The sequence below is a fragment of the Scyliorhinus canicula genome, chromosome 10 (genome assembly GCF_902713615.1).
Source record: "Scyliorhinus canicula chromosome 10, sScyCan1.1, whole genome shotgun sequence".
Lineage (NCBI taxonomy): Eukaryota > Metazoa > Chordata > Chondrichthyes > Carcharhiniformes > Scyliorhinidae > Scyliorhinus > Scyliorhinus canicula.
The window spans coordinates 41371794-41397706 of record NC_052155.1 but is presented as its reverse complement, the minus strand read 5'-3'; the positions used below and the strand labels follow the sequence as shown (position 1 = coordinate 41397706).

Here is a 25913-nt window from a genome sequence, read left to right as displayed (position 1 = left end):
ATGAGCCCTGTTTCCTCACATTCTTGTTGTATTGTCGTGATACATGGATTACTTATAATTTTCAAGAAAGAAAGGGAAACAGATTGCATCTTCTCTGTTTGTATTATTTCAGGACATCTCATAGAAGGCCAAAATCAAGAATGGGGCAGTCCTTCATTGTGCTAGATAATAAGGATTAAGTAATCTGCTTGCCAACCAGTATTAAATTCTATTTGCTGTTGCTAATCTGAGGTGACAGTGAGCAGATAAATTAATCCTGATAGAATCCATATTGTTGCACGAGCAGACAGAAAAAACGCTTTCAAAGTACGGGCTCAAGGTGAATGCCATAACCCGATCTTCAGTTCCTAATCATTTGAATCGTAGAATCTCTACAGTGCAGATGAGGCCATTTGGCCTATCGAGTCTGCACCGGCCCTTAAAAAGAGTGCCCTACCTCAACGCACATTCCAACTATATCCCCGTAGCAGTAATCCCACCTAATCTTTTGGACACTAAGGGGAAATTTGGCATGGCCAATTCACCTAACCTGGACTTTGGGAGAAAAACCGGAGAAACTGGAGGGAACCCATGCAGACACGGGGAGAAAATGCAAACTCCACACAGACAGTCACCCGAGGTTGGAATTGAACCCGGGTCCCTGGAGCTGAGATGCAGCAGTGCTAACCACTGTGCCACTGTCGCCCAATTTGCAATTGAATGATATTGATTTAAGTTGAAAATTCACCAGTGTCCTCATCCGAACTAGCTGAAGCAGCTCTTTTCAACTTACTAACCTTCCTTTCTTCTCAGATTTTACAGAGTGTGAAGGTTTCAAAGATATTTCCCTGGAATTTTTGGAAAGATGTCCATCTCCCATAACCAAACCCGGAAGTTCCCTTGCCTTGCGATGTGGATCAGTGGTAAAACCAGCATACCTATCACCAAAATCTCTTCTGTCCTCTGGATCGTTGCTGGAGCTCAGCATGGATCACACTCCTAGACATGAGTGTAAGTGCTAAACTTACATGGAATGAATGGGTCTTTGGTAGAATAGCAGTCTTTACTATTCATTAATAAATAATAATTTACTATTTCCAGGATATGACTCATTATCCCTGCTGCACATGCCTTCAATAATATTAGTGGTTTGGCATTGTAATACAAATATTGCTTGCTTGTGGGAGGAAACCGGAGCACCCGGAAAAACCCATGCAGACACAGAGAAAGTAGTTCCTCCATACAGTCACCCAAGGCCGGAATTGAACCTGGGTCCCTGGCGTTGTGAGGTAGCAGTGCTCACCCCTGTGTCACGCACTGTCTCATTGAGAAGTTCCAAGTCTTCTTTTCTAATCACTTCCTTGCAGTAATGGATGATAATTTGTGCTATATGAGGTTTCCTAATCATTCTGTAAGATTATAGTTTAGATAAATTGTTCACGGTGCTGAAAAATCCAAATGTCAGTGGATATTGCACCTCCCAAACCAGTGACGTCCCATCAAGAAGTACAAGAGTGGAGGTGCATGGCCAATCCGTCAGTTCCAACTTCCCTTGCAGGTCACCTGACTTGGAGAATATCACTCTTCTTTGTTGTTATCAGGTCAAAATCCTGGAACTCTCTAGCTAACAGCATTATTGGAATATCTGCACCACATGGACAGCAGATCAAGAAGAAAACTCAGTACCATATTCTCAAAGGCAGTTAAGGATTGGTAATAAATGTCAGCCTTGCCAGCGATACCCATATCCTGAGCGTGAATAAGAAACAAAGTAAATATTGCTATCTTAGGAATAAAATAAGTCAGGCAGAAGTTTTTAACACTGAAGATAATGGAGCAAATTACTGGAGGACAATAAAGCACTACTTTTTCCAAATGGAAGTTCCCATTACACAGCCATGGTTGCTTGGAGAACATGCTTAAAAAAATAAACACTTAATGGATTCAAGAGACGAATATGCGTTTCTGGAGAGAGAAAAGTAAAAAAATGTGGTGGGACGATAGCTATTTATGGATAGAGACATGCGAGGAATGGACAGAGTTGTTGATCTTTTTCCATTTGTAAATATTACGTTCCATAATAACCAATTCTTGAATTTAGGCAACTTGTGCCTATAGGGTGGATTGAGATTTGTGAAAATTCTTATGAGCAATACTTGGAGGTAACTTTACAGCACTGTTTTTACAGCAGGTCTTTCTGATGACGAGTTCTTCGATGGTTCCTCAACGGAGAGTGCCCTGATGAGCGACGATTACAGTCAGGATCTGGACGTCTCAAGCACTGCGGAGGAGTCTCAAGAGGAGGATGATAGCAATGCAACAGTGCGATGTGTCTGTGGAATGGATGAAGAAAATGGATTTATGATTCAGGTAGTCAAAATTTCAACATGTTTGTGTTCAGTTTTGGTGTTCAGATGTTCTGCTGGTGCTTTGACACTTTGCCATTTCAGACCTAAGCTGCTGATTGTCTTTAGGTGCACCTCTTTTAGAGGCAACCTCTGAAAAAGTTCCAGAACTCCCTTTCTTTCTCCCTCAAAAATTGATCGATGCTGTCAGGTAGATCAAGTTGGGGTGATTCATGGTGAAGATTCTAGGCGGTTGAGGAATCTTGAAAGCGCTTTTTAAAAGAAATGAGAAAATATTTACTTCATGGCCTCAGGATATTCCAAACCATGACACGGGCATCGGAGGCTGAGTAGGTAAATAAGACAGCCCAGCTCATGCATAACAAGCCTGCACAAACAGCAAATGAAATGAATAATCAAATAATCTATTTTTATAGTGTTAGCTGACACAAGAGATCGACCCGCTACCACCTCATCCCGCTCGGAAGTATTGTGAACTGTGAAAGGCCAGCCATAGACCGCAAGAGGGCAATGCCTGGCTGAATGGGTGGACATGTGACCGATGAAATTTAATGCAGAGAAATGTGAAGCAGTACATTTTGGTTGGAAGAGTCAGGAAAGGCAATACAAAATAAAGGGTACAATTCTGAAGGGAGTGCAGGAACAAAGAGACCTGGAGTAGGTGTGCACAAACTATTGAAGATGGTCGGCCAGCTTGAGAAAGCGATTAATAATGCAATCATTAGTAATACAGGAGCCGTGGCTTTATCAATAGAGAGCCAGGTTACAAAAGCAAGGATGTTATGGCGGGCCTCCCTAAAACACGGTCGGTCCCCCAAGTGGAGTATCGCGTCCAATTCTGGGCACCACACTTTAGGTCGAAAGTGAAGGCATTAGAAAGAGTGCGGAAAATAATTACGAGGATGGTCATAGGAATGAAGGGCTTAAGTTAGGTGGAGAAACTGGGGTTGTACTCCTTAGAGAAGAGAAAGTTAAGATGAGATTGGACAGAGGTATTCAAAATCATGAGGGCAAGGCATAGTGGTTAAAGAGAAAATTACCCCATTGGCGGAAATATCGAGAGTCAGAGGATACCGATTTGGAAATTGTGATTTGCAAAAAGATCAAAGGTAACATGAGAAAAACATTTTTTTACGCAGTGGTTGTTAGAATCTGGAATGCACAACCTGAGCGTGTGTTGGAGGCCGATTCAAACGTGGTGTCCAAAAGGAAATTAGATAATTATATGAAGAGAAAGATTTTTCAGGTCTACGTGGGAAAGGATGGGGGTGTGGGACTAACTGAGCTGCTCTTTCAGAGAATCAGCATGGACGTGACGGGCCTAATGGCCTCTTTCTGTTCTGTAACCATTCCATGATTTCTGGCCTTGTCTGATTTTATTCCAGATTTCTAGCACCCTCAGTATTTCCCTTTCATGTTGTGAAGGTGAAAGGATGTGCCCTCAAGGCCTTTTGATATTTGCCTACTTGGAACTGGGCATGCCACACATATAATCAGAGTCCCTCATAAATGTTATTTTCTATATGTTTTAAAATTTGCAAGGCACTGTGCTAATAATATCGATCAAGCACAAAGGTGGATATTCGGTCTATTGTACCCATGTCAGTTCTGTGAAAGAGTTATCTAATGAGACCCACTCTCCTCTTTCCCCATAGCCCTGCAGTATAAATATGCATATCTATTTTTGCTCTGTATTTGTTCCTTTTGGGTAGTTGATGCTGTTTTTCAGGCCTTAATAGTGCAATCCTCAGGTGTGTCAGTATTTTCCGAGAGAAAAGTTGAGAGGCGGTGGCCTAGCGATGAACTTGAAAGCATAAACTAGGAATGAAATAATAATGTACTGCATTTTAACATAATTTTGTATTTTCTTGTCTTTTGTTGGTCCTTGTTAATTTCTTTTGTGTTTTATTTTCCGCTGTCTCCCACTCATTGAAGTGTGAAGAGTGCCTTTGCTGGCAGCACAGCATCTGTATGGGGTTACTGGAAGACAGCATTCCAGATCAGTATATCTGCTACATCTGCCGGGATCCTACAGGTATCTGCTAATATCAGATTTAAGTTGTTGGTGCATCTCAAATAGAAATTATCCTCTTTTGTTTATGTCGCTATTTTGGAAATGCATTTAAAATGGATTCTTAATGATATATTAACATGTTGCTGTTTCACTGGATAGCTATTTGTCTACCTCAAAAGATGGTACACAAGATAAAATAATTGTGAACACCTGCATATCTATTCAAAGTTAATAATTTAAATACATTCTTTGGTTAACAAACTGATGAAGGGAAGTTTCCTCCCTGCACTGGCTTTAAATGTCCAATGTGAAATCATTTAGTTGTGCAGAATTGCATACGGTTTTTATGTAAGATGAAAACGGACAATGCTGGTAATATTTAGCAGGTCAGACAGCAACTGTGGAGAGAATGTTATGACACCCTGGGCGAGTGTGCGATCAGATCCAGCCCCACAGACTCCGGAGTCCCAACATTGGCAAATTAACCAATGATTTGTTTTTTCTTGAGATCTTTTACTCTCGACTGCTCCAATGAGTTACAGACACCAGATTTATAAGTAAAACAGTATCAAACTGTTCATGAATAACAAGTGGAAAATATGAATTTATAACAAAACAGTGGTCTACCAATCTACCTATTCCCCAAACCCCGTTCCTCCCCCTACGGAGACACACACAAGACAGAAACAAACTAAGGGTTGAAGAGGATCAGAAAAGAAATGGGGATTAAAGGGAAAAGTTTGAAATGAGTCTTCACTGCTGTGGTTGCGGCCTCTGTGAACAGATTTGCTCAAAGAATTCGGGTCGGCGCAGTTCTGTCAATCCGTCAGCAGATGGGGCAGCACAGTGGTTAGCACTTTTGCTTCACAGCTCCAGGGTCCCATCATCAACCTGAAAGGTGAACTCTGTTTCCCACTCCACCGAAATTGCCTGACGTGCCGAATATTTCCGGCATTTTCTGTTTTTATTATGAATTACTAGCAGCAGATGCAGTATTTTGCTTGGGTTCTTACACTTTTCACCCTGCAAAAGGGTTTCAGAATTTTGATTGATTTCTTACTGAAATTGCAATTTCAAAAATGTAATTTTCTCCACTGATGAAAGCTTCAATTTTTGTTTATTATTTTATCGGAGATTTTAATGTACCTTTAGGTGGATTAACTCTGGTTAAGTCATCTCTGATCTCTATTGAGTGCCACTATACATATCTTCAATAAGATCACCTATCATGCTTTTGAACTTCAATGGGTATAGATGCAACCTGTGTTCAGTCTTTCCTCATAAGACAACTCCGTCATCCCAAAAAAACAACCTGATGAACCTTTCCATAGCCTTTCCATAGAATTCCTACAGTGCAGAAGGAGGCCATCTCCAATACAAGTACATCCTTTATTAAATGAGACCAAAACTGTACTCAATACTCCAGGTGTGGCCTCATCAATGTCCTGTACAGTTTAACAAGACTGCATCCCCTTGAAGATGCCTTGCAAGGTTGTTGGGCTGGAAAAGTAAGGAAGGGTGAGGGGAATTTAAGGATCAGAATTTCAAAATTGAGGAGAGGAATAGAATAATTGAGTCTGGGTGTAATACAAACGTGATTGTGGGCTTTGGATGGCCTGAGGCAAGGGATGAAACAGGTTGAAGTGGAAGTAGGTCATCTTTGTGATTGAGGGAACGTATGTTCAGTAGCTCAGCTAGGGTCAAATTGAACATTAAGGATGTTGTATAGAGTTAAGCTTAAGAACCAGCGAACCAGAAGTTCACTCAACAAAGATATCACGGAATCACAGAATACTACAGTGCAGAAGAGGCCCTTCGGCCCATTGAGTCTGCATCGATGCATGAAATGCCCTGACCTGCCCACCTAATCCCACTTGCCAGCGCTTGGCCCATAGCCTTGAATGTTACGGGGTGCCAAATACTCATCCAGGTACTTTTTAAAGGATGTGAGGCATCCTGCCTCTACCACCCTCCCAGGCAGTGCATTCCAGATCGTCACCACTCTCTGGGTAAAAATCCCCCCAAAACCACCCACCTCTCACTTTGAAATTGTGTCCCTGTGTAACTAGTCATTCAACTGAGAGAACCATTGCTTCCTATCCACCCTGTCCATGCCTCTCGTAATCTTGTACACCTCAATCAGGTCATAGAATCATAGAATTTGCAATAGAGAAGGAGGCCATTCAGCCCATCGAGTCAGCACTGGCCCTTACAAAGAGCACCCGACTGAAGCCCACGTATCTATCCTATCGCCGTAACCCAGTAACCCCCACTTAACACTTTTTGAACACAAAGGGCAATTTATCATGGCCAATCCACCTAATCCGCACATTTGTGGACTGTGGGAGGAAACCGGAGCACCCGGAGGAAAGGCACGCAGACACAGGGAGAACGTGCAGACTCCGCACAGACAGTGACTCAGCCGGGAATCGAACCTGGGACCCTGGAGCTGAGAAGCAACTGTGGTAACCATTATGCTACCGTGCTGAGGTCACCCCTCAGTCTTTTCTATTACAGGGAAAACAACCCAAGCCGACCAACCTCCCTTCATAACTCAAATGTTCCATCCCAGGCAACATCCTGGTGAATCTTCTCTGCAACCCCTCCAGTGCAATCACATCCTTCCTATAATGTGGCGACAAGAATTTCACCCAGTACTCCAGCTGTGGCCTCACCAATGTTCTATACAGCTCCAACATGACCTCCCAGTTTTTGTAATCTATGCCTCTAGTGATAAAAGCGAGTGTCCCATATGCAATTTTCACCACCCTATTACCTTGCCCTACTAGCTTCAGAGATCTACGGATAAACATAGCAAGGTCCCTTTGTTCTACGGAACTCCCCAGTGTCAAACCTTTCAGAGTATGCTTCTTTGTTAAATTACTCCTTCCAAAGTGTATCACCTCACACTTTTCAGAGTTAAATTCCATCTGCCACTTATCCGCCCATTTGACCATCCCATCAATATCTTCCTGTAACCCAAGACACTCAACCTCACTGTTTTTTTAATAAACATTTTATTGCGGTATTTTTTGGTTTCGAACCTCACTCTTAACCACCCAGTCTATCTTTGTGTCATCTGCAAACTTACTGATTGTACCCCCACACAGTCATCTATGTCATTTATATAAATGACAAATATCCAGCACGGATCACATATCCTGTAAAAAGGAACAGCTTCATCAGACAATTCCTCCCCATCTACTCACCTGATATATAATGGAAATCCTAGTAGTTTGTGAAGGTTGAAAGTATGAGTAAAATTATACCTATGGTAGTAATATAACAGCAAGCAGTCGAAGTGCAATTATTCAGTTACTGACAGGGTTATATTTTCATGTGGGATTTTTAAAAGGGAAGGAAAGGATAAGGAGATGAGGGCAAATTTCTTCACCCAGAAAGTGGTGAGCCTGTGGAATTTGTTTCCACAGGAAGTAGTTGAAGCCAAAACATTGTATGCTTTCAAGGAGCAGTTAGGTCTAGCATTTATGCGAAGGGGATCAAAGGATATGTGGGGAAGGTGTGAACAGGCTATTGAATTGGATGATCAACCATGATCATAATGAATGGCGAAGCAGGTTCGAAGGGCTGAATGGCCTCCTGCTCCTATTTTCTATGTTTCTATCTTTCCTCTTGCCATGAATATTAGATATTCTGTTGACACAACTGGGGGAGCAAAGCATAAAGTTCTCTTGGTGCCCTGGCCAACATTCTTCCCTTAATTCTGTCTCAAAACTGTTCAGCTGATGATTCATCTCATTTGCTGTTTGGCGGGTTAGATGCTTAAATTGGCTTCCTCTTCTTACAACAGTAACTGGAATTTCAGCAAAGAAGGGGGCCATTCAGGTCATTACGCCTGTCCCTGCTCTTTAAACAGCAGTCCACTCAGCCATCATCCTTTGCTGTATGCCTTCAACTTTGCATTTTGAAAGTTACTATTAAATTTGCCTCTCCCCTCCTTTCAGGCCATGCATTTCCGAGCATCATAATTCCATGCATTAAAAAATCCCTTCTGGTCCCCTCTGATTCTTTTGACAATTATCTTAAATCTGTGCCCTCTAGTTACCAACCCTCCTGCCAGTGGTCACATTATTTGCTATGTCAGGATGTTTTGTAATTTTGAACACCTCTGTTAAATTTTCCTTTAACCTGCTATGCTCAAGGAGAATAATCCCAAATCTCTCTACGTAACTGAAGTCCCTAATCCCTGGAGTATCGTTCTAGTAAATCTGCTCGGTGCACTTTCAGACGTAGCTCATTGAATGTAAAGTGTTTTGAGGTATCCAGAAGGTAGAAGCGGGATGTTACATAATTAAAATGTCCTTTATTCCTGGAGGTCAGAAATGGAGTGCCAAATATTGCTACGACAAGGAATGGTTAAAGAATGGACATATGTATGGGCTGTCCTTCCTGAAGGAGAATTATTCCCAGCAGAATTCTAAGAAAATAGTATCAACACACCAGCTCCTGGCTGATGTGTACAGTGTGACTGAAGTGCTCCGTGGACTTCAAATGAAAATCAATACTCTCCAGTAAGTATACGTATCAACACAGGCGCGACAACATAGACTTCAATTGCAGCATCAGTGATAACACGGTTTTGCTTTACACCTAAGCTGCAGCTGTTTAAATGCTCCATGAATCAGAGTCAAGACACGCCTGATACACAGAGAGTGTGAGATTTCTTTAAGAGGAATAAGGCTTGTTGCACTTTGCTTTTATCAGTTTGGATTGCAACATTCACTGTGCACGGTCCAGGTTCAGCATCAGCGCCGACCTTAGACTGCTCACACCAATGTGAATCTTGCACAGTGAATGCAAAGTGGAATTACGCAGAACTCCCACAGCAGAGAATGGTTAACCACAAAAACAGAAAATGCTGGAAAATCTCAGCAGGTCTGGTAGCATCTGTAGAGAGAGAAAATAGAGTTACCGTTTTGAGTCCATATGTGGGCTTAAATAGAGTGCTCTTTCCATGGGCCGGTGCAGATTCGATGGGCTGAATAGCCTCCTTCTGCACTGTAGGGATTCTATGATTCAGATGTGGTCTATGACCAGTTTGCGGGTTGTAGATATAGAAGTTGTCACGTGAGTGTGTATTTTCATATGTAGACGAAACATTACAAGAAATTAAATGCGGAATATAATTTCATGCTGGCGTACACAAATAACATACCTCAGACTCAACCAAGAAATCTTATTTTTTTCTTACTCTGACCAATTACTCTATGGTTGTCTTGAGTAAAATGCATATTGAATGGGGCGTATCTGTTGTTACTTCTCCGTCTTGATGTTATGATTGAACAAGCTACAATTATGGCATGTGCAAAAGATGTTATGAGACAGCTAGTTGTCTTCACACAGAATTAGAGTGGTATGACATCTTCCTGTCTTTTCAATCTCAAGGAGCAAAAAACATCCTGATCTACATCTCTGGGCTCAATCATGCATCAAGTCTACTCAAGAGCAAACTACAGGAAAAAATAAGGACACGGAACATATGGACGGTCTCCAGCAGCCTGAAAATACCTGTCATAATCAGAGATATAGAGAAAAATCGAGTCCCAGCGAAAGAGTAGAGGGAGCCTACATCACCAGCGAGCATAGCTACCAGAAGCCTCAGGGCTGCAGCCTGGAGCAAAACACCACAATAGATCAAGACAGCTCAGAGGATGACGATACCAATAGGTTAGAATATGAAGAAGTTCAGAGTCCTGCATTCAACACAACTGAAAGATGCACTGTTCAGGAAGAGGACTGTCTATCTGGACAGGTATGTTGTATTTGCTGTTTTGTTAGCTCACGATTGTGTTATACCTCCTCTTTAGGTTTCTCGATGTTGCTTGTAATTTGGTTCCTCTACATTAGCTGCATCAATTGAAAAGCATCCCCACAGGTGGGGCCTTCAGCATCACTTATAATGCAATTGCTACTCCATGCAACAGTGGACATTTATAGTGTCCCTTACCTTTCAAAAAAAGCCAAGGTGTTTCAAGGAGTGGGTGATCAGAAACTAATGACCGCCCAGCCTGTGAAGGAGAAGGTTGCAGCAGTAGCAAGGGGCGAGCCAATGGAGGGATTTAAACACAAAGGTGAGAATTTTAAATTGGAAACAGGATTCAATCTCTGGCCCATACTGAGTTAGCGAATCTAATCAGGGATGCCCCACAATTTGGCTCAGTGCCTTTGGGTTAGTGAGAATATCAGGCAGGCTTCCCACTATTGGTCACTATCCAGTGACCCTGCTTTTAAGTCTGGAGGTTGGATGAATTTCCTCTGAAGTTGATTTTTTTTTTAAATTCTTTCACGGGAAGTGGCAAACCAGCATTTATTGCCCTTGAGGGACAGAGATGAGCCACCTCCTTTAACCATTTTGACCCGGCAACAATGAACAAGTGGCAATATAGTTCCAAGTCAGAATGATGTGCGGCTTGGAGGGAAACTTGCAGATGGTGCTATATTCCATTGTCCTTCTAGGTGATTTTGCAGGTTTGGAAGGTCAAGGAGCCTTGGTGAGTTGCTGTTGTGCATCTTGCAGATGGTACACACTGCTGCCACTGTACACCAGTAGTGGAGGGAGTGAGTATTTAAGGTGGTGGATGGAGTGCCAATCAAGGGGGTTGCTTTGTCCTGGATGGTGTCGAGCTTCTTGAGTAAGTCAGACAATAGAGAATATTCCATTACACACCTGATTTGTGCCTTGTAGATAGTGGCCAGGCATTGGGGAGTCAGGAGGTAAGTTACTCTCCACAGAATTCCCAGCTTCTGCCTGCGCATGCAGCCACAGTATTTATATCATAAAATCCCTACAGTGCAGAAGGTGACCATTCAGCCCATCGAGTCTGCACTGGCCCTTCGAATGAGCACTCTACCCATGCCCACTCCCCCCTATCCCCGTAACCCCATAACATAACCTGCACCTCCCTGGACACGAGGACCCAATTTATCATGGTCAATCCACCTAACCTGCATATCTTTGGACTGTGTGACGAAACCGGGGGAAACCCACTCAGATACAGGGAGAACGTACAAACTCCACAAAGACAGTGACCCAAGGCTGGAATCGAACCCGGGTCCCTGGCGCTGTGAGGCAGCAGTGCTAACCATTGTGCAATCGTGCCGCCCTGCTGGTCCAGTTCAGTTTCTTGTCAATGATATGCCCTGGATTTTGATAGTGTGGGGTTCAGCGATCGTAATGCCATTGAATGTCAAGGGGAGATGGTTAGATTCTTGCAGGGTGGAGATGGTCATTGCCTGATCCTTCTCTGGCTGAATGTTAAGTGTCACTTATCAGTCCAAGCCTGAATGTTGTCCAGGAACATAGTACCATAGAATCCCTACGGTGCAGAAGGAGGCCATTCGGCCCATCTAGTCTGCACCAACCCTCCGAAAGGATAGCACGGTAGCATTGTGGATAGCACAATCGCTTCACAGCGCCAGGGTCCCAGGTTCGATTTCGTCATGGGTCACTGTCTGTGCGGAGTCTGCACATCCTCCCCCGTGTCTGCGTGGGTTTCCTCCAGGTGCTCCGGTTTCCTCCCACAGTCCAAAGATGTGCGGGTTAGGTGGATTGGCCATGATAAATTGCCCTTAGTGTTGGGTGGGGTTACTGGGTTATGGGGATAGGGTGGAGGTGTTGACCTTGGTAGGGGTAGGGTGCTCTTTCCAAGAGCCGGTGCAGACTCGATGGGCCAAATGGCCTCCTTCTGCACTGTAAATTCTATGAAAGACCACCCCACACAGGCCCACTCCCCCACCCTATCCCCGTAACCTTGCAACCCCATCTAACCTTCACATCTTTTGAACACTGGGGGCAATTTTAGCATGGCCAATCCACCTAACTTGCACATCTTTGGACTGTGGGAGGGAACCGGAGCACCCGGAGGAAACCCACGCAGACACCGGGAGAACGTACAAACTCCACATTGGCAGTCACCTAAGGGCTTGATGCATTTGGGTGTGGACTGCCTCAGTATCTGAGGAGTTGAAAATGGTGCTGGACGTTATGCAATCATCAGCAAACATTCCCACATCTGACCCCATGATGGAGGAAAGTACATTGCTGAAGCAGCTGAGATGATTGGGGGTAGGACTCTACCCGAAGTAACTCCTACCATTATACAGTGAATGATAGAAACCTCAAGAGTATTGATAGAGAGATCTAGGTGTACAGGTCCACAGGTCACTGAAAGGGGCAACACAGGTGGAGAAGGTAGTCAAGAAGGCATACGGCATGCTTGCCTTCATTGGCCGGGGCATTGAGTATAAGAATTGGCAAGTCCTGTTGCAGCTGTATAGAACCCTAGTTAGGCCACACTTTGAGTATAGTGTTCAATTCTGGTCGCCACACTACCAGAAGGATGTGGAGGTTTTAGAGAGGGTGCAGAAGAGATTTACCAGGATGTTGCCGGGTATGGAGGGCATTAGCTATGAGGAGCGGTTGAATAAACTCAGTTTGTTCTCACTGGAATGACAAAGGTTGAGGGGCGACCTGATAGAGGTCTACAAAATTATGAGGGGCATTGACAGAGTGGATAGTCAGAGGCTTTTTCCCAGGGCAGAGGGGTCAATTACTAGGGGGCATAGATTTAAGGTGTGAGGGGAAGGTTTAGAGGAGATGTACGAGGCAGGTTTTTTTACACAGAGGGTACTGGGTGCCTGCAATTTGCTGCCGGAGGAGGTGGTGGAAGCAAGGACGACGATAGAGACATTTAAGGGGCATCTTGACAAATACATGAATAGGATGGGAATAGAGGGATACGGACCCAGGAAGTGGAGAAGATTTTAGTTTAGACAGGCAGCATGATCGGCACAGGCTTGGAGGGCCGAAGGGCCTGCTCCTGTGCTGTACTTTTCTTTGTCCTTTGTTCTTTATACAACGGTGTCCTGGAACTGAGGTGATTGATCTCCAATAGCCACGCCCATCTTTCTTTATGCTAGGTTTTAAAGATAGGAGGCAGAGAAGGGGGTAATTTAAATTTCTCCTCTCATCACCGGTCAGTAAACAGAAAGGGGTTTTGATTTGTTTCCCTCTTTATAATGAGTAGCATATTTCCCAACCCCTCAGTTTTCTTGTGATCCAATTTTCTAGTAATAACCCCACAGCACTCATGATAGGGTGAACTCAAAGAGTTAATAAAAAAGAGTTTGCATTGTTCCCTTTACCGTCACACAGTAAAGACAGGGGTAAAGAAAAGAAAGATGGACAGTACAGAGACCACAGCAGAAATAAATGTTGTTTCATGTAGGTTCCGGAGTCCAGGATCAAAGTCCAATGAGGTATTCCTTCACAGATGTCAGCAAGCTGAAAACCGATGTGAAATTCACTGTTACAGTGGTGTTGACTTCACACGACGAGCTAAGCATGCAGAAATTTATCTGTTGTGTCAGCGATGGCACAGAACTTCCAGCAGAAACAATGTAGATAGGGTTAGGCGTTCAACATTGGCAGAGCTCCTTTTTTATAAAGCTGCCAGTTAGATAGTAAACAGGAGACTGACCTATGCAGGAAATAAGACATAGCAGTATTACTTGTTCCACAAGCCAGAGGCCCATGTCACATGACTCCCACTCTCCACTATCTTTTCCAAAGGATGTGTATCCATTGGCTGGATTCCAAAGTGTCTTAGCCATTAGGAATTAAAAGTATGTGGGACTTTTATCTTAGCAGACGATCCATCTCCTTCTGGTCAGCCGGGGTTATTAAATGCTGGTGGTCTTTGTATAGCTTCGAGGTTGGGCTGTACCGTCCACAGAAGGTCACTGATGGCTCCTCCGAGAGAATTAGGTGTGAGATTTCCGAAACTGCAAAGTGGCTTCTTTTGTCCTGGGATCACAGACAAACACAGTTTCAGCCATTTTAAGGATCTTGGTTCAGCTTTTAAAATTTTTGAAACAGCCATGAGGATATCTATATATATTTTTATAGAAGTATACAGTGTGATGTCTTAGAGTCTATCACATAGGTATGACTCCAAGCAGTGGAGTTTCCCCCCTGAATACCATTGATTCAGTTTTGTTCGGGCTCATTGATGCCACACTCAGTTAAATGCTGCCTTGATGTCAAGGGCAGTAACTTTCAGCTCACTTCTTGAGTTCAGTTCTTTTCTCCCAGTTTGGATCAAGGGTGTAATGAGGTTTGGAACTGAGTGACCTGACAGAACCCAAACTGACCCTTGGAGAAGATCATGTTGAGTAGGTGCTGCTTGATAGCACTGTTGACAACACATTCCATCACTTTACTGATGATCAAGAATAGATGATGGGACGGTAATAGGCTGAATTGGGTCTGCCTTGCTTTTTATGGACATATCTGGGCCCTTTTCCACATTGGCTGGTAGCTGTACCACAACATCCTGACTAGAGCAGGGCAGCATGGTAGCACAAGTGGATAGCACTGTGGCTTCACAGCGCCAGGGTCCCAGGTTCGATTCCTCGCTGGGTCACTGTCTGTGAGGAGTCTGCACGTTCTCCCCGTGTGTGCGTGAGTTTCCTCCGGATGCTCCGGTTTCCTCCCACAGTCCAAAGACGTGCAGGTTAGGTGGATTGGCCATGCTAAATTGCCCTTAGTGTCCAAAAAGATTAGGAGTTATTGGGTTACTGGGATAGGGTGGAAGTGAGGGCTTAATGTGGGTCAGTGCAGACTCGATGGGCCGAATGGCCTCCTTCTGCACTGTATGTTCTAGAGGCAAAGCTAGTTCTGGAGCACGAGTCCTCAGCATTGAGGAAATCCCGGTATTAATGTCAGATGGTTGTCAGGGCCCAAAGCCTTTGCTGTGTTCAGTGCCTTCAGCTGTTACTTGACATTACGCAGAGTGAATTGAATTGACCAACGGATTGGCATCTGTGATGCTGGGAGCCTCATGAGGAGACTGAGAAAGATAATCCACTCAACACTTCTGGCTGAAGACAATTGCAAACCTTCTCTTTTGCACTGATGTGCAAATTTGTCTCGGCACTGCTATTTTCTAACTTTTTAATAATTGCAGCCAATGGTGCAATGATTCCTTTAAATTCTCAGACTTTACCTGCAAGTAATTCCCGTGTTTTGGGATGAATTACGGTAGAATGTTAGCTGTAGCCAAGGGGGCAGTACACTTACCTCTGAATCACAAGGTTGTGGTTTCTACATTCATTTCAGTATATCACCCTCTCAAATGACGCAATCTAGGTTGACACTGCAGTGCGGCAGCACTGAGGGAGTGCTGCACTGTCAGAGGTGTCATCTTTCAGGTGAGAGCTTAAACTGAGGCCTGATCTGACTTCTCATGTGAATATAAAAGATCCCATGACACTATTTTGAAGAAGCACATGGGATTTCATCCAGTGTCCTGGTCAATATTTATTCCTGAAAAAAATAATTGCCTAAAAACGAAGCTGGTTACCAGGTCATTACCACTTTGCCGTTTTTGGAAGTCTGTGCACGAGTTTCGGCACTTCCTACATTCCAACAGTGACCATACTCTACAAGTGCTTCATTGGCTGTAAAGTTCTTTCAAATGTCCTGGGATCATGGAGGCTGCGCTGGAAATGCAAGTCTGACTTTTCTTATCAGGTTCTGTTGATTTTTATGTTGTGTTTTCTTCCTGCCAATTCCTATCTCCTCTTTCAACGGTGTGGCTATACAAATGCCAAACCCAGATGTCCATTCTTCAGAAGTGAACACTTGAGTATCAGCTGGCTTTCTCAAAGCCATGCTCAGCTCCGTTTGCAATTCCTCAGGTAATGAAGGGGCCCATGCCCATGTGCAGCCAGACTTTGATAACATCCAGGCTTGGGCTGGTAAATGACAAGTAACATTCACGCCACACAAATCTAGCCGGCTTGGAATTGTTTTTAGTGCTGGCTGCTAGTGAGCCAATTTTTCCCTCATCGCTAAAATATCTAAAGCACCAAAAGATTGATGGGCAGCAGGGTAGCATGGTGGTTAGCATAAATGCTCACAGCTCCAGGATCCCAGGTTCGATTCCTGGCTGGGTCACTGTCTTTGTGGAGTCTGCACGTCCTCCCCCTGTGTGCGTGGGTTTCCTCCGGGTGCTCCGGTTTCCTCCCACAGTCCAAAGATGTGCGGGTTAGGTGGATTGGCCATGCTAAATTGCCCGTAGTGTCCTAATAAAAGTAAGGTTAAGGGGGGGTTGTTGGGTTACGGGTATAGGGTGGATACGTGGGTTTGAGTAGGGTGATCATGGCTCGGCACAACATTGAGGGCCGAAGGGCCTGTTCTGTGCTGTACTGTTCTATGTTCTATCAGGATCTCAGCACAGACCTGTACTCAAAATCTGGGAACTCTCTGCTCTGTATGCGCAATGTGAGCTGAAACTCAGAATGTCCCTGCGCTGGATGCCTTCACACATTGTGCTGCTTTTTGAAATCAGCTGAAATCATTTTGACTGCAGAAATAGAGCTGCTCCCGTTGATTTTCTCTGAAATGAGCGAAGCCGTTTACTGAAAATTACCTGCTGTAACCCACGATATTTCTCTATCACTGCATTAACAACAGGGGTCTACCGAGATTAAAGAGATGGTTACTGTCTCAAATGATGGCAGCTGCGATGGGATGGCAGGAGAGGAGCATGTCAGTCCACAGTTTCCATGGCAGCTGAACCTACTGACACACATTGAGGATGTGCAGAATGAAGTAAACAGCAGAATGGACTTCATTGAGAAAGAGCTGGATGGTAAAATCAGCACTGCGACTATAAATCTTCTTGCTTTTTTACATTCCGGTCAAATATGAGACTTTGTCAGATTCACTTGAGCATTAAAGGTTGGATAAATTTGGTCTTTAACCCGTTAAATTTAGAAGATTGAGGGGCGATCCAATTTAGCTGTTTAAAATGATAAGCAAATTGGATAGGGTGGATATAGTGGAACTATTTTTTCTGGTGGAGGAATCCAGAACAATGTGGCACAATCTTAACATTACAGTTATGCCATTTAGAAATGAAATCAAGAAGATTTTCACCCCAAGGAGTAGTGGAATTCTGGAACTCATTCCCACAGAAATGCTGGAACAGTTGAAACCCTCAAGACTGAGATGATAGATTTCTGTTGATAGTATTAAGGAAGATGGAACAATGATGGGAAAACAGACTTGAGATACAGACTTCTCAACTGTACTGGCTGCATATCTTGCATGCAAAACCATAGTTCCTGGCACACTTAGGTGTCCATATTTACAGTAGGAATTGTTAAATCTGACGGGCTGCAGAAATGCTATCTATCCCCAGTGGTGATACTGTAGTGTATCAGTTTCTTTTCTTTGTGAATTGCAGAGAAATATGTACACTCCAATCTACTCTGCTCCCTAAAATTCTACAGGTTTTCATAGAATAATAGAATCCGTACAGTGCACAAGGAAGCCATTCAGCAGGGGCTTTTGACAGTAATTTCATTGAAGCCTACTTGTGACAATAAGCAATTATTATTATTATTATTGACTCTCCGAAGGAGCACCCTACCTAGTTCCAAGCTGCCTCCCTATCCCTGTAATCTCACCTAAACCTTTAGACACTAAGGGGCAATTTAGCATGGCCATTCCACCTAACGTGCACATGGTTAGACTGGGAGGAAACCGGAGCACCCAGACGAAACCCATACAGACATGGGAGAATGTATAAATTCCAAACAGATAGTCACCCAAGGTCGGAATTGAGCCTTAGTCCCTGACACTGTGCTATTTATCTGCTAATAATATCAAGTGAAAGTATGGTGTGACATTAGGATTAAATGTATCCTTTACAATGGGGATTGAGTTATGACGACACTCGGCATTAACATTCTGTGTACAGTGCCATGGGAGAGAAGATAGTATTGGAAATATAAAGCAAACATTCTTCTTTGAAGTGTTAATACTGATATAAAGCTCCAACAAAGCAAGATGACTAAAAATATTTAACATAGGAATGTGTCCTTTGTTCCCTTTTTTATTTATAGTTAAACTTAATATGTTTTTAAAGTTCCCTTTTGTATGTTTAACCCCCGGTTGAATTTGTAACACAGTTTTTTGTTCTTTCCTCTTGCTTCCACCTGTGCAATCTCCCAGTTCTGGAAAGTTGGCTGGAATTTTCGGGGGATCTTGAATCGCCGGAACCGCTTGCACGACTTCCGCAGCTGAAACGGCACATCAAGCAACTCCTGAAAGACTTGGCGAAAGTAGAGCAAATGGCAACCTGCTGCTCTCTTTGAGAAAACGATCATTGGTTGATGGTGGGGGGAGGGGGGGTTGACGGAAAAAGGATGGAACTAAATGAAAACCATTCAACGGGAGTAGAGTGGAACCATTGAGAAGTTAATGTTTCTGCAACTTGTGTGTAGAAGGATTTAAGTTCCGATAGCAAACTTGGAGGCAAGGAAGAGACTGGATTGGAAAAAAAGATGGACGTCTTTGACATCCTATAACTTCAGGCTTAAGGCAAAGCTTCACTTCCATTCACAGCACTTGCCAGCATAAAGTGAGCCCATTATGTTATGAGCCCTTGCATACAGTACGTAGAGCATCCTAATCACTGATCAAGTGTGCTCACACTCTTTCCTAACTGGTCGTGAGTTCCTTAATTACAGTTGTGCAAGGGCTCTTGACTGCAAAATGAGCAATGGAAGCAGGATAACACAATGGGGTCAGCAGCTTTTTGTGATTGAGAGTGTAACTGACTCTAGCATTTGTTATAAAGGCTAGAAATATATCAGAAGAGTGCAGCTCCGAAGTCAGGTGCTGGAGAAAGATCACTTTCCTGATTCATAACTTAATTATATGATATGCAATGAAATAATGCAGAGATGAGCAGCTTATGGGCTCAAATCGAGCCTTTTAAATCACTGCAGTGATATTAATTATGTATTTTTTGTGGTAGGTTGACTAAGTTGTCCCAGGAACAATTTAGGAAGAAGTAATTTGGCATTGCATTGTGGACATGCGACTTTCCAACTCCTGCAGTTTCCTGCAGCCAAATGTTAAATCCAATGTGAATTCTCAACACAGTACTTATTGCTCATTTGAAGAGAAGAAGAAACCCTGATGAAATATATTGAAATGTTCTGGCTTTTTGAGAGATCGAAGGGGAGCTGGAGGTAGAGAATACAGACCTTTGCTGAGGGCCCAATTCCTGGTCAAAAATGTGACTGTGGAATCCCTGTGCAATCACCCTATAATAGTCTCAGACACATAACAATTAGTAAAAGATTTGAAAATGTATACGGTGTACAGTATTGCAGGAGACCTTGGTATTTTGCACCCATCCAGATCAGAGATCATTTTGCAAAATGAATGCAATTCGTGAAGATCTGAACTCCTCTGTTATGATAAGTCTGTAGATTTGTGTGGTATTATCTCATATAGCAATATATTGTGAGGAATCTAAACTGAAAGGTTGGCTTGTAAATAGCCTGGACCCCAGTTACTTTGAAAAGTACCATCACACTCCATGAGGCACTTGTTCATGCTGCCATTTGGACCCAAGCACCAGTCATTGGCAGGATGGTGAATATGCAAATAAAATCCAGACCTCCCTGAATCTTTTTTCGTCCCAAAACAACTGTCTTGTATACCCACAATTAACTTGTTTCTCAAAATGGTGCTTAAAATTAAGGGCATGCAAAATAGGTAGAGTCAGGAAAGTGCATGGAATCAGGGATTTGCGCGCAGAAACCTGTAAGGGCTTGCTGACCAGTGGTTGCACCAGAAACGATTGATTGGGACTCACATCTGTAACCATGTTCTTTGCAACAATCACAATCTTGATGTGGTTAAATTTAAAAAAAAAAGATATGAAATTTGAAAGTAGTACAGATGAAATCAGTTTATAAAGTGTACAGGGTTGCAGGATAGGTCTCACTGTTTTACCTGCCCAGAATATTCAGCTGCTGTTGTTCAGAAACATATGACCTATAACAAAAAAGGAATTGTGTGCCAGGCAGGAAATATTTGCTATCAGGGTGTGTGTTGACTGTGTGTATATCTCAACAAAGTGTATATTTGGCTTATGTGTATAAAGTTTTGGAAGCTGAAGTTCCTCCCCTTTTCATTTCATTTCTGTGTATAAAACAATTCATTCAGGTGTTTTTTTTTAATAGACAATAAATGTTTAAGCAACAGAATATATCTATTGTGCTATTTAGTAGTTATGGATGTCATATGGACACTGCAACTGCCCCATCTCATGCTTAAACTAAGTAAGCGTGGCTAAATTTGCACGATGTAAATCAATCACTCCATGCACTGACACTGGCTCCAACACTGGCATCTACCCGCCAATGTGGAAAATTGCCCAGTTGTGTCCTATACATAAAAAACAGGACAAATCTAACCCAGCCAATTACCGTCCTTTCAGTCTACTCTCCATCATCAGCAAAGTGATGGAATGAGTCATCAACAGTGCTATCAAGTGGCACTTACTCGGCAATAACCTGCTCACTGATGCTCAGTTTGAGTTCCGCCAGGGTCACTCAGCTCCTGATCTCGTTACCTTAGTTCAAACAAGGACAAAAGTGCTGAATGTCCGACGTGAGGTGAGAGTGACTGCCCTTGACATCATGGCAGCATTTGGCCAAGTATGGCATCAAGGAGCCCTAGCTAAACTGGAGTCAATGGGAATCGGGAGAAAACTCTCCGCTGGTTGGAGTCATACCTGGCACAAAGGAAGATGGTTGCGGTGGTTGGAGGTCAATCATCTCAACTCCAGGACATCACAGCAGCAGTTTCTCAGGGTAGTGTCCTAGGCCCAACCAGCTTCAACTGCTTCATCAATGACCTCTCTTCTGTCATAAAGTCAGAAGTGGGGATGTTTGCGGATCTCTGCACAATGTTCAGCACCATTCGTGACTCCTCAGATAATGAAGCAGTCCATGTCCAAATGCAGCAAGACCTGGACAATATCCAGGCTTGGGCTAATAAGTGGCAAGTTACATTTACGCCACCCGAGTGCCAGCAAATGACCATCTCCTACAAGTGAGGATCTAACCATCGTTCTTTGACATTCAGTGGCATTACTATCGCTGAATCCCCCACAATCAACATCCTGGGGGTTACCATTGATCATTAAACTGGACTAGTCACATTAATACTGTGGCTAACAGGGCAGGTCAAAAGCGAGGAATCCTACGGCGAGTAAATCATCTCCTGACCCCCAAAGCCTGTCCACCATCTGCAAGACACAAGGCAGCCCGCTTGATTGCTCCCACTTCCACAAACATTCAAACCCTCCACCACCGACGAACAGTGGCAGCCATGTGTACCATCTACAAGATGCACTGCAGTAACTCACCAAGGTTCCTTAGGCAACACCTTCCAAGCCCAAGACCACTACCATCTAGGACAAGAGCAGCAGATACCTGGGAACCCCACCATCTGGAGATTCCCCTCCAAGTCACACACCTGACTTGGAAATATATCGCCGCTCCTTCACTGTCGCTGGGGCAGCATCCATCCCTAATAGTACAGTGCATGTACCTACACCTCAAGGACTGCAGCGGTTCAAGAAGGCAACTCATCACCACTTTCTGAAGGGCAATGAGGGATGGGAAATAAATGCTGGCCTAACCAGCGGCACCAACATCCCGTAAATGAATTTTATAAAAGCACCGAAAAGGGTGGCGCAGTGGGTTAGCCCTGCTGCCTCACGACGCCGAGGTCCCAGGTTCAATCCCGGCTCTGGGTCACTGTCCATGTGGAGTTTGCACATTCTCCCCGTGTTTGCGTGGGTTTCGCCCCCACAACCCAAAAATGTGCAGGCTAGGTGGATTGGCCATGCTAAATTTCCCCTTAATTGGAAAAAAAATAATTGGGTACTCTTAAAAAAATTTTTAAAAGCACCGAAAGTTCATGCTTGGCTATGTGGGAATGTTAACAAAGACGAAGATGGAACAGTTGGAGTTAATGCTCGTAAGAAGCAGCGAGAACTACCTGAGGTGCACTTTTCCATGTTTTATGTAATACTCTATCTACTCAAACTAATGCAATACATCATGGAGTCATGCCAGTCACAAAGGAAGATCTATGCAGTTGTTGAAGGCCAATAATTTCAGCCACAGGACATCGCTGCGGGATTTCATCAGGGCAGCATCCAAATCTGAGCTAGTCTGAATTACCTTCGGTAATGAGCTTCCCTCCATTATGAGGTCTGCTATCTGGTTGTTTGCTGATAATCACACAGTGTTCATCTACATTGACAATTCCTCAAACAGTGAAGCAGTCCATGCCCACATCCAACAAGACTTAGACAACATCCAGGTTTGGGCTGATAAGTGGCAAGTAACATTTGCGCCACATAAATAAGCTGCACTGAAACTGAAGATGCTTAAAGCTATCCAAGACAAAACAGTCCACGATTCCCATTCTCCAACTTAAACATACATATCCTCCACCGCCATGATACCGTGGCTTGAGTGAGTATCATATGCACTGTCTCAAATTGCCATGCCTCCATCAATCCAAATCCATGATGTCCACCACTTAGAAATGGGACTAGAAATTCATCGCATCCAACTTCACTTTCAAGTCTGATCAACCCATCTGGGACACATATTGCTCATGATTGTCACTGGCTCAAAATCCTAAACTCTCTAACAAGCAATTATGGGAGCACCTTTACCACAATGAGTACAGCGGTTCAAGAAGGCAGCTCATCAGCTTCTCAGGTGGTCGGCGATAAATGTTGACCTTGCCAAAAGCACCATATTTCAAGAATGAATCTTTAAACAAATCATAAAAAAGAATTGCAATATATGTAATACTCTATCACACCTCTCAGAAACATCTCAAAGCATTTTATACATGGAATGACTATGAAATACAGTTCACAAATATGGCAAACATTTTGTACTCCAAAGGATAAATAGTGCTGAGGTGCATAAACAATTGGTTGAAGTAAAAGAATGTTGCACAAAAATACCAGGGAAATCTTGATGCTTTTCCACAAAGTAGTGCAATGGGAACTTATTGATCACCTGGCTCTCTGGAATAGGCAGTTAATGACTCTTCCAAAGTCCGAAGAACAACATCTCTGGCAATTTACTACTCCCTGTGTCGTGCATTGGAATATTAGCCCAGATTATGTTCTGCGGTCCTAAATTGTTCCTTAAATCCACAACATTTTCATTCCGAAATAATATTGTTACCAGAATAGCATTCAGCATTTCTGATGCAGAGCGCGTTGTTTGTTAGCAGTATAACACTGAGGTCTTCACAGAAGAATCATCATAGAATACCGACAGTGCAAAAGGAGGCCATTCGGCCCATTGAGTCTCCGCTGACACTCTGAAAGAGCACCCTATTTCGGTCCAATTCCCCACCCTATCCCTGTAACCCCACCTAGGAGCAATTTACCATGGCCAATCTACCTAACCTGCACATCTGTGGGAGGAACCTGGAGCACCCGGAGGAAACACATGCAGAGAACGTGCAAACTCCCAGCAGACAGTCACCCGAGGTTGGAATTAAACCCGGGTCTCTGGTGCTGTGAGGAAGCAGTGCTAACCACTGTGCATCCTTTATCTTGAAAGGCAATAGCAAGTGCAAGTCCTTTCTTTTCATATAAATATAACCTTGCTTCAGGTGCCACAATGTTGCTCATGTTGGCCATTTAACTTTTCTGCACTTTTTTTTTTTTGCAAGGTGCTCATAAATTTATAACACAGAAGGGTGACATTAAAACTTTCTCCTGGCTAAAAGGAAACTATACAGCCTAATCCCACTTTCCAGCTCTTGGTTCTTGCCCTTGTTGGTTAAGACTCTTCAAATGATGAAAATTTGTATCTCAATCATTTCAGACAGTGAGTTCTGGACCTCCACTACCTGCTGAGGGGAACAAAATTCTCAATTTCCTTTTAATTCTACCAATTCCTTTAAATGTATGCCCCTGGTTATTGGCCCTTCTGCTATATTTGTTCTGCTGACATAATCTCTGTGACCCCCGTCTTTGTTCTTACTGACATGTGAGAAAGAAAGAAAAAAAATTATATTCATATAACCCCTTTTGAAACCACGGGATGTATGAATTGTAGTCTTATAATGTGGTATTTCAGGGTAGGGGCTAGCGTTGTGCAAACCGTGTAACTGGTGTTGTCCCCTGTTACAAACTAAATGGATAAATAATCTCTAGTACGAAGGCAAAGAGAATGGGAAGAGCCCATTTGATTCTGTGTTGGAGATGATTTATGCTGGGGAAATTATGAGGCTGTAGCACTTCAACATCCCTAAGTTCAGAAAGTGCAAATTTAGCCAGAACTTCCTCTGGTGATTGCTACGTACTAGCCGCAGCTGGAAAGTGGATACCCCACCTGGATTCAACACATACGTGTTGATGCTTTTATTCTTAAACATTTTGACTTATTCTAAGGATTCTCACTATCCTCATCACTATCATCCAACTGTACGTTTCCCTTTATGTCTGCCAATTTTAATTGACTTTCATGTTTCATGGCCATTTTCTGAAGTTCAAACTCCCTCTCTTTATCTTTTTCCCTAATCTGTATCTCCCTTTCTTTTTCTGCTAGGGCTATTCTTTCTTTTCTCCTTTCTTCTCACTCCTTTTCTTTTTCCTCTCTCTCTCTCCTTTTTCCTCTCTTTTGTATTCAAGCCACTTTAATTCTTTCTCATGTTCCATTTGTTTAATTTGCAACTGAATTATTGCCGTTTCCAATGAGTCAGACTCTTATCTCAGGCAACTTTAAATGCTTAACCACCGCCATAATTACCCCATCTTTTCGCATTTTGTCAGGTAATGTTAACTGCAATTTTTTTGCCAAATCTAACAGTTTGCTTTTCGTCTCTGCCTGTTTAAGGTCCTGCGTGTGACATTCTCCACCCCCAAAAACTTCTGAGCCTCTGAAAGAGCCATTGTTCACAACACTCTCCCCACTTAAACTAAAATACACACCGGAAAAGCAACAATCCTTCACTGTCTTTTAAGTTCACAAAAGCCAATCCAATAGATACTTTATCCCCCTCGAGCCCTCAATTGTTACGGGAGCGGCGTTTTCAGAACCCCAAAATGTATCATGCAATTCAACCAACCTCTCCCTTTAATGTATTGTTACTTTTGAAGCACACGGCTTGGTCTCCAGGTGTGGTATTATAATTATGGACACGTGGGTTTTTAAACACAAAACAATGTTTATTCCATGAATTCAATTTAACCTTTTTAAATAAACATTGGATCACTTACCACCCCTTACTTCAAAGATAACCCTGAAAATAATGCAATACTAAATAATCCCTCAAAATGTTCCTTCAAACCTCCAAAAGACTTTAAACAAACACATCAGGTTAAAGACATTACTATTATGAGTTTAAATCACCCAAATGATTCAGGGATCGTCTTTCCTGGCAGAGATCACCGCAGATCCAGCTCACTGCAAACACAGACACACCCAAGCTCTTTTCCTCAAAACCTGGCTTTCTCCTTTCAAAAAGCTCACAGCAAACCAGCCAGGCACTTTTCAGCTACTCTCTCAAACTGAAACCAAAACTCCCAAAAAGCAGAAGTGAGCTCAGCTCAGCTCCCCCCCCCCCCCCCCCACCCTCTGACATCGCTTCAGTAATATGAGCTGCTCCATTT

The 25913-nt window shown here is 43.3% G+C and overlaps 1 protein-coding gene across 6 annotated transcripts in view; it reads left to right on the top strand.

Annotated features, from left to right (window-relative positions):
• The window catches only part of phf20l1 (PHD finger protein 20 like 1), a 167913-nt gene extending 147459 nt beyond the window's left edge, over window positions 1-20454 (top strand). For 5 of the 6 annotated variants that reach the window (XM_038808818.1, XM_038808821.1, XM_038808817.1 and 2 more), the window contains 7 exons: window positions 793-990; window positions 2168-2349; window positions 4281-4380; window positions 8696-8891; window positions 9766-10132; window positions 16859-17036; window positions 18404-20454. In XM_038808818.1, coding sequence (XP_038664746.1) covers window positions 793-990; window positions 2168-2349; window positions 4281-4380; window positions 8696-8891; window positions 9766-10132; window positions 16859-17036; window positions 18404-18546 — 1364 coding nt within the window. In that variant the 3' untranslated portion in view covers window positions 18547-20454. The remainder of the gene's footprint in view (window positions 1-792; window positions 991-2167; window positions 2350-4280; window positions 4381-8695; window positions 8892-9765; window positions 10133-16858; window positions 17037-18403) is intronic. The other variant, XM_038808819.1, reaches the window with a different exon arrangement.
• The last annotated feature ends 5459 nt before the right edge of the window (window positions 20455-25913 follow it).